Genomic DNA, 16,409 nt, shown 5'->3' on the forward strand with positions numbered 1-16,409 from the left:
CCTACTTTCTGAAGGTGGCTTTTCTTAATCATGTCCTTTGTCTCTGTGGACTGGAAACTTCACTCCCGACCCCCCACACCTCCCCTGCAGGCCTGAGGCCGCAAACAGGCCCACATGAGGTTCCAGTTGTGGTTCAGCTGCAGCCTGGGAGCCTCCACATTGAGGTCCAGGCTTTCCTGAGGTGGCCTGCCTCCTCCCAAACCTCAGCATCCATCCCGGCAGCCTGCCTGAGCTGTGGGGAGGAGCTGGGATTCTGAGGTGGAACTGGGGCGCAGGGTGGCTGCTGGTGTCGGGGAGCTGCCCTGTCCGGAGGCCTGACACTCACTGGGTGGGGGACAGGGAGAGATGCCAGCCTAAGGGGAGGGGGCTTCTTGGGATTATGTCTCAACACCTGTCCCAAGTGCTTACTTGGCCAGTGTTCTGGCACCTGGAGCAGAGGCAGCCCATGGTGGGACTGGGTGGAAGACCCTGGTTACCCAGGCAGGTGCCCCTCCTGCCATCAGTCATTCCATGCAAGACACAGCTTCCACACCAAGGTTTCTCCCAGAGCATCGAAGTGCTGTTCCTAGGAGGTGTGGGGAGTTACCTGCCCTGCTCAGGCCTGACCCAGAAGGGTCTGGGGTCAGACTAAAAAATATATATATTTTTATTGATTTCAGAAAGAAAGGGAGTAGGGGGAGTGAGATAGAAACATCAGTGATTGATGAGGGAATCATTGATCGGCTACCTCCTGCACTCCCCACACTGGGGATCAAGCCCCCAACCCTGGGCATGTGCCCTGACCGGGAATCAAAACTGGTACCTCCTGGTTCATAGGTCATGCTCAACCACTGAGTCACACCAGCCAGGGGAGGGGTAAGACTCTTGAAGTCTTCCCACCACCATCCTGCTGTTCTCCCAGCTGCAGCTGCTGAGGTGTGGTTCTCACCTGGGCTGTATCCTGAGGCCCGGCTGCTAGGATTGATGGCTCCATGGCATTGGGGTTCTGAGTGGTTCCCTAAGGGGCTGCTGTGGTAACACATTCCTAGTCTGTAACCTCTGTTGTTGGAGGGCTCTACCTCCCCTCCCCAGGAAATGGAGCCCTTCCTATCTCCGCTGCAGCCTTGTCCCTTGCGGGCTCTGCCCCAATAGCTTCCACTCTGCCGGGCTCCCCAGTGCCCTCCTGGGGTTGTAGTCTGCACTGTCACTATCCAGCATGTGGCTGCAGGGGCCTCCAGTCGAAGATGTGTCTGGGGTTGGTCTGCAAAGAGCATGCAGGAGCCTCTCCCCTTCACTAATAGCCCTGGTAGTCTTGGCACCCATCTGTGGGGCCTGGGGCCTTTTTGCTGCAGATGGACCAGCGCTCTGGCAGGCAGACGCTTTCAAGGAGCCCCGGCCTGGGGAATCACAGGTAGTGGGGTGGTCCGGGGAGGCTTCCCCAAGGAGGTGGTGTGGGCGCTGAGGCCCCATCTCCGGAGAAGGGATGTGCCCGGGGCTTGGTTGCCGCCTGTGGCTCAGTTTTCCACTACTGTCCCCTCAGGAGGAGCAGCCGCGGCTTCGTAGTAGAGAGCTCTGCCAGGGTGCGGGGGCGAGGTTGGGGAAACCCGCATGTGGTGAGCTGGTGAGGAGGAAGGTGCACTGGTCGGGCCATCACCATCCTGGAGCGCGTCCGTGTGCGGGGCACGCGCGTGTTCCGGCCACGCGTGCGGCGGGGCCGGGGGGGGGGGGGGGGGGCGGGCGGCTCGGTGACGCGGCGCCAGGCAGAGTGGGCGGAGCGCACGGGCCGGGGCGGAGCGGAGTCATCCGCAGAGCAGCCCCTCCCGGCCGTGGCCGACGACCCCGGACCCGGCCCGGCTCTATGGACAGGAGCTCGCTGCTGCAGCTTATCCAGGAGCAGGTGCGTTGGGGTAGAGGGGCGCCGGCACCGCCCCTGCCGTTGGGTTGGGCTGGGGAAATGGAACTCGCAGAGCCTCAGCCCAGCCCCCGCTCATGTCCATTCCCCAAACCCTCTCATGCACGACCTTGGCCCACTGCCTGAGACCCCAGGAGAGGGTGAGCCAGACCAGGGCGCCTGAGGAGGGGCAAGGGGCGGGGGGTGACTGTCCTCAGACTTTAGCCCTACCCTTCCAGGATGGACAGAGCCAAAATGAGGTGAGGAGACCCCTAGAGGCTTGGGACTCAGGAACCGATTCCCTGGCAGCTCCTGAGACCACGTGGGCACAGGGTGTTGGGAGACTGCCTTTTCCAGCTGGCTTGGGCAGCCCTTTGGTCTGTGGGTCTGGTCCACCCTCAGGCCTTGGCCAGCATCACCTCCTCCACCCCCCACCCCAGCAGCTGGACCCTGAGAACACGGGCTTCATCGGTGCAGACACCTTCACTGGCTTGGTGCACAGCCATGAGCTACCCCTGGATCCAGCCAAGCTGGACATGCTGGTGGCCCTGGCCCAGAGCAACGAGCGGGGCCAGGTCTGCTACCAGGAGCTGGTGGACCTGGTCAGTGCTAAAGTGGGTGGGCAACAGGGGCGGGGGACCCCAGGCCTTGGCCCGCATAGTGCCTGGTTGGAGTTGGGTGGGCAGGTGGCCCCTCTTTCCTTACCTCCTCACTGGAGCAGGGCTTCAAACCCTGTGAGGAGCTGGGCAGACCAGCTGGGCATGGAGGTTGTGTGGGTAGTACGATGTCCCATGCTTAGGCCCTGCTCCCCCAGATCAGCAGCAAGCGCTCAAGCAGCTTTAAGCGGGCCATCGCCAATGGACAGCGGGCACTGCCCCGGGATGGGCTGCTAGATGAACCGGGCCTGGGTGTGTATAAGCGGTTTGTGCGCTACGTGGCCTACGAGATCTTGCCCCGAGAGGTGGACCGCCACTGGTACTTCTACCGGCACCGAAGCTGCCCACCCCCTGTGTTTATGGCCTCGGTCACTCTGGCCCAGGTGAGCCTACCCCCCGTCTGCCACCCACATCCCTGGCCTGGCCCAGTCCTAATGCCCTTCTCTCCTAGATCATCGTGTTCCTGTGCTATGGGGCCCGCCTCAACAAGTGGGTGCTGCAGACCTACCACCCTGAGTACATGAAGAGCCCTCTTGTATACCACCCCGGGCACCGAGCACGGGCCTGGCGCTTCCTCACCTACATGTTCATGCACGTTGGGTGAGTGAGGGCCCACTTCTGGCACCCCTGAGTTCAGAGTGGCTGGGGCTGGGAGCCTGATGACCGATCACACCCCTCCTACCCATTTGCCTCTACGTGACCAGGCTGGAGCAGCTGGGGTTCAACGCACTCCTACAGCTGATGATTGGGGTGCCCCTGGAAATGGTGCACGGCCTGCTCCGCATCAGCCTGCTCTACCTGGCTGGCGTGCTGGCAGGTGAGGCAGGCGCATAGCCCCTGGCCACCTCACTGAAATGCCTCATCCTCACAGCCGTCCCCTTGCTTCACACAGGCTCCCTGACTGTCTCCATTACTGACATGCGGGCCCCTGTGGTGGGGGGCTCTGGCGGAGTCTACGCCCTGTGCTCTGCACACCTGGCCAATGTCGTCATGGTAATGAAACAACCTGGGTGGGCTTGGGAGGGGCCCACGAGGCTTGCCTCACTGCCTGTCTCATGTCTCATCAGAACTGGGCTGGGATGAGGTGTCCCTACAAGCTGCTGAGAATGGTGCTGGCCCTGGTGTGCAGTAAGTAGGATGAAAGGTGCCGGAGGCGGGCGGGGAACGGAGCCCAGGGCCAGGGTGCCTCCCATGTGTCAACTCCCTCTGCAGTGAGCTCGGAGGTGGGCCGGGCTGTGTGGCTGCGCTTCTCCCCGCCACTGCCTGCCTCGGGCCCACAGCCCAGCTTCATGGCGCACTTGGCTGGAGCAGTGGTGGGGGTCAGCATGGGCCTGACCATCCTGCGCAGTTACGAGGAACGCCTTCGGGACCAGTGCGGCTGGTGGGTGGTGCTGCTTGCCTACGGCACCTTCCTGCTCTTCGCCATCTTCTGGAACATCTTCGCCTATGACCTGCTGGGTGCCCACATTCCTCCACCACCCTGAGGGGCTCCTGGGGGCCACATGGGCCAGGGCGTGTCCACCTTCTGTGAAAGTATGTCTTAAGGCTGCTTCTCCCGTGAGGGCAGGTGGCCCCTGTGGCCTACTGAGTCCAAACCAAGCCTTACACCAGCCCTGGCCCCCCTCCGGCCTGGGGGGGTTAGGACTGCTGGGCCAGGCTGGGTGGTGGAGGTCCCAAGGGTGGTCCCAGAGGAACCCTATCCTGGTCTCCCTCCAACACTTGCAGTCTGAGCCTTTTTGGAGAATAAATAAATATTTTACGCAACACCAGGTAGCTGTATTGGGGCTCTGGGGGCTGGGCTGGCCTCCCCCCCACTCACTGAGCCAACTATGAGGGCTCTTCCCTCCATGTGGGCAGCCTGGATTCCCCCTTGCTCCTCTGCAGGCGTATGCGGTATGTCTGTGTGGGAAGTGGGAGCCCCTGGAGAGGGGCTGTGGACCTCGTGGTCTGGAGTGAGTTCAGAAAGCATTTATTGAGCTCCTACAGTCACCTGGCAGGTGGGCAGGCCATAGTCAAGTTCAGTTGAACTGGGTCCTATACTTCCCGGCCGGCCTGGTATCCTCAGCGACGGCTAGGCTAGGGCTGAGGTCAGGAAGCAGGTTGGGGCACAGCTTCTACCCCACGGCCCAGGTCCATGGTGCTATCTCCACAACCCTGAGGCACTGCCTGGGAGGTGCACAGGGAGTCGGGCCCAGGGCACCCTGTCCTGCCAACAGCTCTGTGCACTCCATCCTGACCAGAGGCCTGGATGTCCTCCTAGCCTACCAACAGTCCCTCACCTCGGCTCAGGGCTGTGGCATGCTTCCACACCTGGCCCAGGTACAGCTGGCAGTACCTGAAGTATACTGCAGGGCCGGCAGGCCAGGTTCGGGGTCCACTGCCTCATTGGACATGAAGGCTGCCCCCTCAGGAGCTGCAACAGCTAAGACTGCGGGGGGAGTGAAAGGCCAGCATTCAGACCCCGCCAGTGTCAGAACAACCTCGGTGGGGGCGGCCATTATCAATGACCCTCCATGTCATGGATGTGACCATCGGTTCATCTCGAAAAGTCACTAACTGGTCCCTCCTGTGACCCGCCCATATAACCAGCTCTCCCCACTAACCTTGAGGCCGTGGAGGGAGGCGGCGGCCCAGCGCTTTACTACCAGCTCTGGGGGTCACCAACTGCTGCAGGCGCAGGTGGCAGCGGCCCTGTGCAGCAGAGTTGGGGGAGGCGGAATGGTCACTGGTGGTGGACCTCGACAGGAGGGCATGCCCCACAACAAGAAGACTCACTCCCAGGAGGAAGCCCCGCCCCACGGCGCAAGGGGGGGCCGCCAAAAGGAAGCCCCAACACCAGGAGGCGGGCCCGCCCGCAGAGGTTCTGCCACCCACGTGGAAGCCCCTCACCGCCAGCTTCCACGCCAGCAGCAGCGCCAGCTCGTCTCGTGCTCCGCTCCGCCCTCGATGCCCACGGGCAAATCCTCTGGATACCTGGGGAAGGGCGGTGACGGGAGTCTGGGCAACGAGGCCCCACTGCCCTACCATAGGTCCAGGGCTTCCAGTCACCCCGCGCGAGGCCGCGGCACCTCTCCGTGGTGCGCCAGGATGGCTGCTCAGCAGCCCGGGTCCTCTCGGTCCCACAGCCCGCGGGCAGCCGCCAATTTCACGCGCCAGGCGGGGCCTCGATGGGCGTGGGCGGCCGTGGGGAGTGGGAGGGGCCGTCTTCTGGAAGGACGACCCCCGAACGCGAGGGGCGGAGCTGCCTGGTGCAAACCAAGGCGCTTCTCCAGACTTACGACGTCGCGACTCACGTAGCTCCGCCCCACGAGCCCATCGGCCCCGCCCCCCCACAGAGCGACGCGCGCAGGCGCGGCCCCGCCCACCTGCTTGCACGGTTCCGCCCTGTTCACTCCGCCCCACGCGGCCGGAAGTTCCGGTGGCGAATCGCTGGACCGGGCCCGAGCGGATCTCGGGCTCGGGCTGCGGGCTTGGGCGACCCGGGCGCTGAGTCTGGGAGCGGGTCCCAGGCCGTGCCGCGCGGCGCCATGAAGGGCAAGGAGGAGAAGGAGGGCGGCGCGCGGCTGGGCGCAGCCGGCGGAAGCCCGGAGAAGAGCCCGAGCGCGCAGGAGCTCAAGGAGCAGGGCAACCGGCTCTTCGTGGGCCGCAAGTACCCGGAGGCGGCGGCCTGCTACGGCCGCGCCATCGTGAGTGCACCGGCGCCGGGGGAGGGGACCGGCGTCCGGGCCAGAGGAGGGGGTGGGGCCGGGCCTGCCCGGCCGCCCTTTTCGGACCTTAGGAGGGCCTTGGTTCTGACGGGGAAGGTGCACTTACGCTCTGAGGACTCGATGATCTCGTTGCAAAGGTGCCAAGGCCGAGATTCTTGAACCCAGTGCTGGTTGCCGGAGACCTAAGTCGGGTGGGAGCTTCAGGGCGCTTGAGGCCGGCAGGGCCAGGGACCCCAGTCCAAAGCTGGGGACCTCCAGAGTCTGGTAAACTTACCTTTACAAAACCTACTGGAGTTGAGAGGGCTCAGGCAGGCCTCACCACCCTCCACCCATCCTCAGGCCTCAAAGGCTTTGAAGCTGTAAAACCTCTAGTGTCTTGATTTCAACCATGGACCCCAAGGCAGGACAAGACCTGGGACAGAGGGGGCAGGCTGAGTTCACTCCCTCCTGCTGACTGGCCTGCCTTGGTCCCCAGACCCGGAATCCCCTGGTGGCAGTGTATTACACCAACCGGGCACTGTGCTACCTGAAGATGCAGCAGCACGAGCAGGCCCTGGCTGACTGCCGGCGCGCCTTGGAGCTGGATGGGCAGTCTGTGAAGGCACACTTTTTCCTGGGGCAATGCCAGTTGGAGATGGAGAGCTATGATGAGGCAATTGCCAACTTGCAGCGAGGTGGGTCTACAGGCTGGCTGGTTAGGGGGTACTTGGGACCAGGTGGGTGGACTGGCCAAAGGGTGACCTGAAGCCTCTGTTCCCCCAGCCTACAACCTGGCTAAGGAGCAGCGACTCAACTTTGGGGACGACATCCCCAGTGCTCTGCGCATCGCCAAGAAGAAGCGCTGGAATAGCATTGAGGAGCGGCGCATCCACCAGGAGAATGAGCTGCACTCCTACCTCACAAGACTCATTGTGGCCGAGCGTGAGAGGTGGGCTGTGATGACAGACCCTGGGACCCCCCCCCCCCCGCCCCCAACAAGTCACCACTTTGTTATGAACACAAGTGTTTATTGAAGGCTAACCCTGGTGAACAGAAGACAGGGGGACAAGGCCTGAACAAGCCTGAGGTTGGGGTGGAGTCTGACCTTTCCTGGCCAGATCTGTCTCTGACCAGCTCCTGGTCAACCCCCAGGGAGCTGGAAGAGTGTCAGCGGAACCATGAGGGTGATGAGGATGATGGCCACGTCCGGGCCCAGCAGGCCTGCATCGAGGCCAAGCACGTGAGGGTGCCCCGGCCCACGTGTGGGTCTTGTGTTTGTGTGCACATTTTGTGAGGGTGCCCCTGGCTCCTGTGTGTGTCTGTGTCGGGAAGGGAGAAGGGAAGTCTGGCCCATGCATGGCTGCTTGGTTATTTGCAGGACAAGTACTTAGCAGACATGGATGACCTCTTCTCCCAGGTGGATGAGAAGAGAAAGGTGAGTTGCCTGTTCTCTAGGGCCTATAGGTAGCAGGAACCGTAGTAGTGTCCCCTTCCTGATCCCTGACCCTTGTGATGCAGAAGCGAGACATCCCTGACTATCTGTGTGGCAAAATCAGCTTCGAGCTGATGCGGGAGCCGTGCATCACACCCAGTGGCATCACCTATGACCGTAAGGACATTGAGGAGCACCTGCAGGTGAGGGTCCATGGGTGCTGGGGGCAGGGCCCCAGCCCACCAAACACTTTCTGACTCTGTTGTCACTGCAGCGTGTGGGCCACTTTGACCCTGTGACCCGGAGCCCTCTGACCCAGGAACAGCTCATTCCCAACCTGGCCATGAAAGAGGTCATCGATGCATTCATCTCTGAGAATGGCTGGGTGGAGGACTACTGAGGCACAGCAAGTGGGAGGGCAACTTGTCCCACCTTGCCTGGCACACCCTGGCCCAGGAGGGCCTTGGGGCAGTACCCCCCCTCTGCTCCTGTATATAGTTTGTGTCCCTGGATCCCTACTTTGGTGTCCCCATCCCATCTTCTACCAGTTCTGCTGGTAGGCCATGAGCCCCCCCACTCCCTATCCCCCATTTCCCTTCTGGGCCTGAAACAGCAGGCTATGGTGGTTTGGGCAGAGCCTGCTGCCACTACCACTATCCTTGTAATAAAACCTGTGAGCAGTATAGGGATGTGTGCTGGTGTGAGACTGGGCTCGCCAGCTGCCCGCTCTGGCTAGCTGAGGAAGGTAGAGATGAAAACACTGGTTTCGAGGTTGAGTGTGGCATGCCACCATCGGTCAGGGAAATACAGAACCTGGATTGGGTGGGGCACAGAGATTAGCAGGGGTGGGGGTGGGAGGAGCCTCAGTCCAGCCCAGCCTGACCCCCTACCAACCACTGACCTCACCAGCCTGGATGGTGCACTCCAAGGGCCGTGCAGATGGTGTCAGGGCTGGGTAGGTGTCCTGGAGCCAGGCCAGAGTGGTCTTATTGGGGTGGAACTCGGGTGTCTTCTCAGGGGGATACAGGAACCAGCGCTGGGGGTGGGAGCAGCAAGGTCACTCTTTGTATTGTGGTCAATGAGCCAGAAGTCTCAGTCATAACCCTATGCTGACCTTTCGTCCGTAGATCACTTCTGAGAACCCAGGCCCATGCCAGTGGAAGGGCACCCCAGAGCCAGTTCCTGTGGGGTTAGTTATGAGCAGCAAGTGACCAAACCCAGCCTGCACTCCCCATCCCCCAAATCCCCTGGTCCTGTAAGGCACCCACCTGCGATCCCAAAGCTGTAAGCAGGAGTGGTACCTAGCAGACCAAATGGGGGTGGGATGTAATGCTGAAAAAGTGATGCCCATTCAGTGAAGTTGTTGTCCCCAAAGAAGTACAGAGTGTCTGTCAGCAAAGAACACAGAAGGAAGCAGGGATCCTGGCACCTGGGCACTCCCAAGTGCCACCTCCCCAACCCACCGCCTCCAGCCCAAGTGCTCACCATTGCCTAGGGAGGTGGGGTCCTGGGGGTGCAGCTGCTCCACATACTCCTGGAAGAGGAGGTCCACTGCGGGAAAAGGGCTGGTCAGGACTGGTTGATGCGGCCTCCAGGATGCTGTCAAGCAGGCTGGGCTGTGAGGTGGGGCAACTCACCTTTCTGGTAGGAGTAGGTGTTGGCAGTGCTCAGCCGAATCACGTTGTCCCCAAATGATGCCAGCAGCCTTTTGCGGGAGCACAGAGCCCGGAACCTCTGGGGGTTGAGGGTGGAGACAGTATTTAAGGGCCCGGCCCCACACGGGGGAGAGGTGGCCAGGAGAGGAACCAGTACTCACTGAATTGTCTGTGAGTCCCTGCAGAATGACAGGTCTGGAGAAGGCATAGCTAGAAGGAACGGCAGAGTCAAAGTCAGGCCTGACCCATCCCTGTTCCCGTCCCCACACACTCGCTCGAGGAGGAGCTCAAGAGGAGGCAGTCTTGGGGGTCCCGGTGCGCGGCAGGCAAATAAGGGCGTGACAGCGCTCCTGGACGGGTTTCGGGCGTGGGAGGCGGGGCAGCATTGGGAGGGCGCACGTACTGCTGAACGAACTCCGCGTAGCTGAGGTCGGCCCTGCGCTCCACGGTGCAGTGCTCCTCTTCCGCCACCGCCGCCAGGGCGGCTCCGCGCCGCTGCCTGTGGGCACAGCGGGTCAGCGACCCAGGCCGCCCCGCTGTGCGCCCCCTCCCCAATCGGCCAGCGCCGCTCACCACCCTCCATCGCCCTCTTCTTCGGGGCCGGGCCGGGCGGGAGCCGTCAGCGTCCAGAGCACCAGCAGCAGGAGACTGTGCACCCTCGGCGCCATGAGCCCGCCGCCGCGAGGCACGCCGGGAACTCCGTAGTTGTGGCAACAGCCTAGCGTTGGGAGGGCTCCCGGAAGCGGCCTCCTTTGGCCCGCCCCAGAAGGGGCGTTATCTCCGGAAAGCAGGGGGAAGACAGAACTGCTAGCGACTTCTACCAGTTCCCAGGGGGACACTGCCCTCCCGCCCCATATAGTTGCTCAACGAGAGGACAGAGCAGCCTCAGACTGTGGTTCCGTTTCCTTTATTTGGTTCACAAGCTCCAGGCTCGTCTCCTCCCTCCCCGGACCAGATCAGGAGTACTCGCACAGGTGGCCGCAGCCAGCAGGACAGTGGGAGCTGCCCTCCAGCCACTTCATGATGTGCTGCAGGTGGCCCCCGTGACTGCAGCCCTGGCACCACACGAACAAACCCTTGACCACGTGGTGGCAGACCGCGCACATGCTGGCGCAGCGGTGGCACCTGTCGCAGACCCAGCCCCGGCTGCTCATGGGCCGCTTGCAGTGGCTGCAGTTGACATGCAGAGTGGTGGAGGCCTGGTTGAGGCAGCTGATAGCGCGGCTGGTGCTGAGCTTGACCACCTGGTTGGACACGTTCCAGAGGCAGAAGCGCTGCAGCAGGTCGATGTAGGACGCGTACCAGTGCTCCTAGTGGTGCGGGGAGGGCAGAGGGAGGCGAGAGACCAGGGTCGTGGGCCCGGGTTTCACCCCAGCATGCTGGGTACAAGCCCAGGCAGGTGTGCAGGGAGGCCCTCCTTCCGGCCCGCTCACCAACCTGCGTCTGCTCATCTATGTCCTTCCGCACGCGTTCACCCAGCACGATGAGGACGGATACAGCCATCTGCACATCGCCCTGCTCCGCATAAAAGCGTAGCATGTCGCACACCAGGGCGCTGAAGAAGTCGGGTGGCAGGCGGCTGTCGTAGAGTGCGTGTGAAACAGAGACCAGCGAGAAGGAGGAGTCCATGGGCGCCAGGGAGGCCACATCTGCCTCGCTGCCGCTCACATGCGGTGAGTCTGCCTTGTCCTGGAGGTTCTCAGGGCCCGGTGGCGTGTCCACAATCTCATGGCGCAGTGGGAAGGCCTCCTGGGGCAGCACGTACTCAGGCTCCTCAGCTGTGAGGCAGGGGCCGGGAAGGCAAGGTCTGAGCCTCTGGCCCTGACTCCCAGCTGTGCCCCTCCCAGCCCCCACTCACTGTGGGCGTGATCTGGATCCAGCAGGTATAACTCATCTTCCTCGCCCTCTACATCGCCCAGCAGGTAGTCAGCAGGCACATCACTACCCTCGGTCTCCTCGTTATCTGCCCATGAGGAAGGGAGGGATTTACACAGATGGCTTGCTTTGGGATGCCCCAGCCCTACTCCCAACAATACCCTGTGTTGCCCTCTGGCCTACCCTCATTGGTGATGAGTGTAGCCGAAGAGTCAAGCAGCACCGTGTCGCTCCGTGTGTCACCTTTGCTGCGGTCCAGCCGGGTCTCACTGCCCAGTCCTTGGGCCATATCCTTCAGGTTGAAACTGGGGGCAGGGAGGGCTAATAGGTGGGTAGGCTCCAGCAGTCCCACCCTCTGAGAGAGCCGCCGCCAGGGATCTACCTGTTCATGAGTGGCAGGCCACAGGAACTGCCCTTGCCCACACTGTGATTGAGATTGGTAGTGGGCACCAGGCCAGGGCTACAGTAGATGATCCGTAGCATGGTCCAAGTCTGTGCCACCTAGGAGGGGGCACTGGTCACTCACGGGTCCTGCGTCCCTGGTGTCCCATGCAGGCCCTCCCTTTGCCTGGATGGAACTACAAACTCTCTGCGTTCAGCTGTCCAGGGACCCAGTGTCCTGACCCACCTCAGGTAGGGACACCAAGGCCCATGGGAAAGACAAAAAATCCCAGTCCCCATCCTGCAGGGAACAGAAGAAAGCAGATGTGGGAGGTGGCTGATGAGGAAATAAGGCTCATCTCCCATGGAGATGATGAGAGAGGCAGTGTGGACTTCTACAGGGCCAGGCACCTTAGGAAGTCTGAAGCAAGAATGAGCCAGAATAGGGGGCTTAAGCCCCATGATGCCCCAAAATTGTACCCCCAGGATGGCACTAGTATTTGCTCTGCTCTGGGGCCCTGAGCACCCTCAGTTACTGGGGCAGGTGAGGGTTGGTGAACTGAACTCAGGGCAGGGGCTGGGTGCAGCAGTTAAAGGAGTCCCCTGACCTTGCCCCAAGGTCATGGTCCCTCAGTCCCCCTCAGCCCCACCTACCTGGTTTCGGCCAAGCTCCCGAGCCACTTTTGAATTGTGGTCACAGAGCTCAGCCAGTGGCCGGCCAGCTAGGGCATAACGCTCAGCAGTGTCCACAAACCAGCTCATGCTGCCACTGCCAGGTTCCATCTCAAAGACGCTGAGGGCACTGGAGGCGAGACCTGCGAACGGCTCAGCAGGGTCCAGCTTGCGCTTGAAGAAAATGGGGTGGCGCCGATCACCAGCATAGGGCTTGCGCCCTGACTCAGCGGCCACTAGGCTCTCCTTAGCGGCAAAGGCCAGGTCGCCAAAGAGACCATAGCAGAGGCCCTCAGGATTGGCACGCTCTACAGGTTGGCTAGCGTCACGGAACAGGTGCTGGCACAGTGTGCTGTCCTTGGAGCCAGAGAGCAGGAAGGAGGGGTCATGCGGATGGCGCCAGGCGATGCCTGTTGTGACATCGCGGTGCTCCTCAAACATGGCTGCTGGTACAAAGGGCCTGCGCACATCCCACACGTAGATGTTGTGGTCCACCATCATGGAGCATGTAGCCAGGTGGTGGCGGCACTCGGGTCGCCACTTAACTCTGGCCACTGAGGCAATGGTTTGCACGCAGTGCACCTCCTTGGCACGTTGGGTAGTCATGTCCCAGACCTTCACCATCTTGTCACGCCCACCTGTGGCCAGCCAGCCCCTATGGAAGGCCCATGAAGCCCTCAGTTTCTTCTCTTGGGGTGGGAGGGTTCCCCACTCTCTGACTTACAGGGCTTGAGGCAGTGAGAGAGAGAATCCTTCCATGAGTGCCACCCATCCCGTGCCCTTGCCCCAGCCCGCCCTATACCTGTCCTCGGGGTGCCAGTCACAGCAGAAGACAGGCCCGTTGTGGGCTGTGAACATCCTCTCACAACGGTCAGGCCGCCGAATGTCCCAGAGCTGCACATTGCCGTTCTCAAAGGTGGAGGCGAAAGTGAAGTAGTCCCGGATGCTGAACTGGACGTCCCGCACACTCTCAGACTGGCCTATAGGTAGGATGTCAATGGAAGAGGGTGAGGGGGTGAAGCCCACAGGGGGTTCCAGAAGAGAGCGTGGCCAAGAGGGGAATCCTTGGAGTGGCTGTGGACCCTTTGAGTCCTGCCTAGAACAGACAAGAGGAGAGGCCTCACAGACACCACAGCCCGGGCTGGAGAGCAGGACACCAGGCATCAGGTGGCTTCTTTCGTTTTGTTGGTCCTCACCTGAGGACATTTTCCCATTGATTTCAGAACATACCCCAACTGGGGCTGGGGATGGGACCTGCAATGCAGGTGTGTGCCCTTGACCAGGAATTGAACCCAAGATCCTTCAGTGCACAGGCCGATGCTCTAACCACTGTTCCACACCATCCAGGGTGGCATCGGGTGGTTTCTGATATAAACTCCTGGACCTTGCTTTTCCCTGGATTCTTCTCTGATGTCAGTCCTTGTACAAAGCTGTGGCCTAGCTTCAGGACTGGGTGGCAGAACATTGGGTGAACAGGAGCCTCACTGGACCACCTGTTTACACTCCCCAACGAGTTCTGAGGCCCAGAAGGAGGCATGGATGAGGGTGCCTCAGCCTCTGCCCAGTCCCTCCACCTTGAACTGAAGTTCCGGGTCAATTCCAGAGGACTGGAGGCTTTGAGGGTCCATGTCCTCCACCATAAACCACCACACCAAGAGCCTTTGAGCGCAGTGTCCAGCTTTTACCCCAGCACAGGTAGCTCAGGGTCTGTCTTAAGGGAACCCCACCCTCAACTCTGCCCTGTGCTTCACTTGGTTTCATTGAGATGGACAAGGGAGAACTGTCTCAAGACCACTGTCAGGGGGTTGGGCCTGCTAGGAAAAGAACCGTAGTGGGACCAGGCAGTGCACCCCACCTCTGCATCCCTGGGCTGAGGACTCTGAGGGTCCCAGTGGATTTCCTGCAATGAGGCAGCCTGGGGCTCTGAGGGAAGAGGAGGCAGTGAAACAACAATCTCCTCAACCACTGAGGTTGGCTGTAGGTCTGCTCAGGTTCTGCCCTTCCATACAATACTCAGCTGTCTTTTCAGATGCATCAGAGCTGCAGCCACACTCCAGCTACTCCTCACACTTCAACTAGGCCTGCCTTGTCCCTTCCCTGCTGACCACCACCTACTCCTTCAGTCTGCTAAGCTGGCCCCTCCCCCAGGAAGCCCTCTGGGAGCATATATCTGAAGGCCTTTTTTATTTTTTAAACCTCACCTGAGGATGTTTTTATCTGTTATAGAAAGAGAGAAGGGGAGAGAGAAACACCAATCAATTGTCTCCAGTATGTGCCCCTATGGGGGAGGGACTGGGTCCGTGCTCTGACTGGGAATCGAACCACAACTTTTTGGTGTACGGGACAACGCTTCGACCAACTGAGCCACCAGGCCAGGGGTCCATGCAGCACGTCTTAACCTGCCTGGATAGTCCAGCCACCTGCAAAGATGCACACCTGCCCAACCCACCTTCGAGGGCCTCACCTGAGAAGGTGCTAACAGAGTCCTTCTTACGGAGGTCGAAGCACTTCATGAAGCCATCCTGGGAGCCACTGAGCAGTACATGGGCCTCTGAGGGGTGGAAGCAGACTTTATTCACCGTGCGCTTATGCTCTGTGAACAGCTGGTCCTGCTTGTTGCGGGATGGACGGCCCAGGTTCCATGTGACTACCACACCATTGGTGGCTGCTGTGGCCAGCAGGTTCTCATCCATCTGGTGCCAGACAACATCAGCACAGCTCAGGTTGAGCGAAGGCTTGCGACCCACACGCAGGTTCAGCTTCTCCACAAACTGCTCCTCCTCAATGGCATAGATCTTGAAGATGCTACGGCCTGCCACAACCACTTGGGCTGCATCACGACACACACTGATGGCATTGGCTGGAGCATCCAGGTGGCAATGCATAGTATGGCCTGTTAGTGCACTGCTACTCAGGGCTGTGGTCACACGGGACATCTTCTCCATGGCTGTACAGGTAGTGGAGACAGGAGGTCAGTGAAGTTGGCTGGCCGGATCACCATAAGGGAAGGAGATCTGTCAGTTCAAACCCTTCACCCTAGTTGGATCCCCCAAATCTGCTTACACCTGAGCTAGTCTTGGTGAGCCAGTCCAGAGCAGTCCATCATTGGTCAGTCAGTCTGATTGACAAGTTCCACCACTGTGGCGGGGCGGTCAGAAGGTGCCACAGCTGCCCTGAAGCTGGTCAGTCCCATGTCTGACTTGTGGGAAAGATCCTACCTGGTCAGTCCCAGCCCAGACCACCTTTCCATCCCCTTAACAGTCAGATCTAGGCAGTCACTGGACCTTTAGTCAGTCAATCCCAACAGAAAAGTGAGGTCGTTACCACCATTCACACAGTCGGCTCCCGGGCTTCCGGGGGACGGAGTGGAGGGCTAGAGGGGGCCTTGGAAGGACAGAGGCGCGGGGCACCCAGAGGAACTTCAAGCTGAGATTTTTAAGGAGCCTGAAGGGTCTGGCGGGACGGGAGGCAGGAGACGCCGGCGGCTCGGAGGTTGCGGTGGCGTGGGGGAGCGAAGGCAGCGGGAACAGAGCCAGAGGAACTGATGAAACCTCTTCCTCCGTGAGTACCCGAACCATTTATTAAAGCTGCCCGGCTGGGCCGGAAGTGACGTACAGGAAATAGCCCGTCTCTTTCCTGCCCCCTGTCGGAAACGAGCTCCCACACCACAAAAGTTCCGGGTGAGGAATAGGCGCTGGTGGAGGCGGAGGTTTGGTCCAGGACTGAGGTAGAGGGGTTCCCCCGGTTTCGCCTCAGTGGTTGTCTTTTTTTTCTTTCCTTTTCTTTTCTTCTTTTCTTTTCTTTTTAATTCAGGCCGAAACCGGTTTGGCTCAGTAGATAGAGCGTCGGCCTGTGGACTGAAGGGTCCCAGGTTCGATTCTGGTCAAGGGCATGTACCTTGGTTGCGGGCTAATTCAGTATTTGTTACCAGTGCTCATCTTTCCCTCTTGGTCCGTCAACAAGTCCATGCATCATCCCTAAACGAGTCCCGAATTCCTTCAGTGCTCTCCACCTCCTTCCTCATTTCCCCGGAATCCCAGGAGTAGGTTTTCTTAAAGGCTTCCCGGGCTGCTGTTCCCCATGATCTGAACTCCGTACAGCAGCTACGTACCATTCTTCGGACTAAGGCGCCCCATAGCTCCCCATCACGTGGTGAATAAATCCCAAACCCCTGACCTCTTT

General features: G+C 60.5%; 4 protein-coding genes across 8 annotated transcripts; 2 read left to right on the forward strand and 2 right to left on the reverse strand.

The window, feature by feature from the left end:
* Positions 1–104: 104 nt before the first annotated feature.
* RHBDL1 (rhomboid like 1) lies at positions 105–5,782 on the forward strand. 3 transcript variants are annotated; one of them, XM_079791995.1, is made up of 8 exons: positions 105–1,876; positions 2,311–2,484; positions 2,685–2,909; positions 2,978–3,126; positions 3,231–3,343; positions 3,419–3,519; positions 3,594–3,654; positions 3,739–5,782. In XM_079791995.1, the coding sequence occupies exons 1-8, from the start codon at positions 1,463–1,465 to the stop codon at positions 4,008–4,010; spliced, it is 1,509 nt and encodes a 502-aa protein (XP_079648121.1). In that variant the 5' UTR covers positions 105–1,462; the 3' UTR covers positions 4,011–5,782. The 3 variants fall into 3 exon arrangements, with proteins under 3 accessions (XP_079648121.1, XP_079648122.1, XP_079648123.1); XM_079791996.1 differs by having other exon boundaries at positions 2,311–2,472; XM_079791997.1 differs by having other exon boundaries at positions 2,311–2,445.
* A 148-nt stretch (positions 5,783–5,930) lies between these two features.
* STUB1 (STIP1 homology and U-box containing protein 1) lies at positions 5,931–8,053 on the forward strand. Its single transcript, XM_079760596.1, has 7 exons — positions 5,931–6,212; positions 6,709–6,907; positions 6,996–7,161; positions 7,365–7,452; positions 7,591–7,647; positions 7,731–7,847; positions 7,919–8,053. Exons 1-7 carry the CDS (start codon positions 6,054–6,056, stop codon positions 8,042–8,044), a joined length of 912 nt encoding a protein of 303 aa, XP_079616722.1. The 5' UTR covers positions 5,931–6,053; the 3' UTR covers positions 8,045–8,053.
* A 266-nt stretch (positions 8,054–8,319) lies between these two features.
* JMJD8 (jumonji domain containing 8) lies at positions 8,320–9,987 on the reverse strand. Its single transcript, XM_079760605.1, has 9 exons — positions 9,873–9,987; positions 9,703–9,798; positions 9,461–9,509; positions 9,282–9,378; positions 9,130–9,195; positions 8,913–9,032; positions 8,759–8,826; positions 8,546–8,680; positions 8,320–8,457 (listed from the first exon to the last, which is right to left on the reverse strand). The coding sequence occupies exons 1-9, from the start codon at positions 9,965–9,967 to the stop codon at positions 8,377–8,379; spliced, it is 807 nt and encodes a 268-aa protein (XP_079616731.1). The 5' UTR covers positions 9,968–9,987; the 3' UTR covers positions 8,320–8,376.
* Positions 9,988–10,235: 248 nt separating this feature from the next.
* On the reverse strand, positions 10,236–15,841 carry WDR24 (WD repeat domain 24). Of its 3 annotated transcripts, none has more exons than XM_079760568.1 (9): positions 15,555–15,841; positions 14,692–15,174; positions 13,030–13,207; positions 12,210–12,882; positions 11,557–11,675; positions 11,358–11,479; positions 11,158–11,262; positions 10,737–11,077; positions 10,236–10,609 (listed from the first exon to the last, which is right to left on the reverse strand). In XM_079760568.1, exons 2-9 carry the CDS (start codon positions 15,170–15,172, stop codon positions 10,256–10,258), a joined length of 2,373 nt encoding a protein of 790 aa, XP_079616694.1. In that variant the 5' UTR covers positions 15,173–15,174; positions 15,555–15,841; the 3' UTR covers positions 10,236–10,255. The 3 variants fall into 3 exon arrangements, with proteins under 3 accessions (XP_079616694.1, XP_079616692.1, XP_079616693.1); XM_079760566.1 differs by having other exon boundaries at positions 15,552–15,841; XM_079760567.1 differs by having other exon boundaries at positions 14,692–15,841.
* Positions 15,842–16,409: the final 568 nt, after the last annotated feature.

This window comes from Cnephaeus nilssonii, assembly GCF_951640355.1.
Source record: "Cnephaeus nilssonii genome assembly, chromosome: 2".
NCBI classification, from domain to species: domain Eukaryota; kingdom Metazoa; phylum Chordata; class Mammalia; order Chiroptera; family Vespertilionidae; genus Cnephaeus; species Cnephaeus nilssonii.

Coding starts and splice junctions, on each gene's coding strand:
- RHBDL1 (XM_079791995.1), top strand. CDS start 1,463: ATGTGCCCGGGGCTTGGTTGCCGCCTGTGGCTCAGTTTTCCACTACTG. Junction 2,910..2,977: donor CCTCGGTCACTCTGGCCCAG/GTGAGCCTACCC, acceptor CTTCTCTCCTAG/ATCATCGTGTTCCTGTGCTA. Junction 3,520..3,593: donor ACCTGGCCAATGTCGTCATG/GTAATGAAACAA, acceptor ATGTCTCATCAG/AACTGGGCTGGGATGAGGTG.
- STUB1 (XM_079760596.1), top strand. CDS start 6,054: ATGAAGGGCAAGGAGGAGAAGGAGGGCGGCGCGCGGCTGGGCGCAGCC. Junction 6,908..6,995: donor AATTGCCAACTTGCAGCGAG/GTGGGTCTACAG, acceptor CTGTTCCCCCAG/CCTACAACCTGGCTAAGGAG. Junction 7,453..7,590: donor CCTGCATCGAGGCCAAGCAC/GTGAGGGTGCCC, acceptor GGTTATTTGCAG/GACAAGTACTTAGCAGACAT.
- JMJD8 (XM_079760605.1), bottom strand. CDS start 9,967: ATGGCGCCGAGGGTGCACAGTCTCCTGCTGCTGGTGCTCTGGACGCTG. Junction 9,510..9,702: donor TACGCGGAGTTCGTTCAGCA/GTACGTGCGCCC, acceptor CGTTCCTTCTAG/CTATGCCTTCTCCAGACCTG. Junction 8,827..8,912: donor TTACAGCTTTGGGATCGCAG/GTGGGTGCCTTA, acceptor CTAACCCCACAG/GAACTGGCTCTGGGGTGCCC.
- WDR24 (XM_079760568.1), bottom strand. CDS start 15,172: ATGGAGAAGATGTCCCGTGTGACCACAGCCCTGAGTAGCAGTGCACTA. Junction 13,208..14,691: donor CTCTGTTAGCACCTTCTCAG/GTGAGGCCCTCG, acceptor TCCTACCTATAG/GCCAGTCTGAGAGTGTGCGG. Junction 11,078..11,157: donor GGATCCAGATCACGCCCACA/GTGAGTGGGGGC, acceptor CCTGCCTCACAG/CTGAGGAGCCTGAGTACGTG.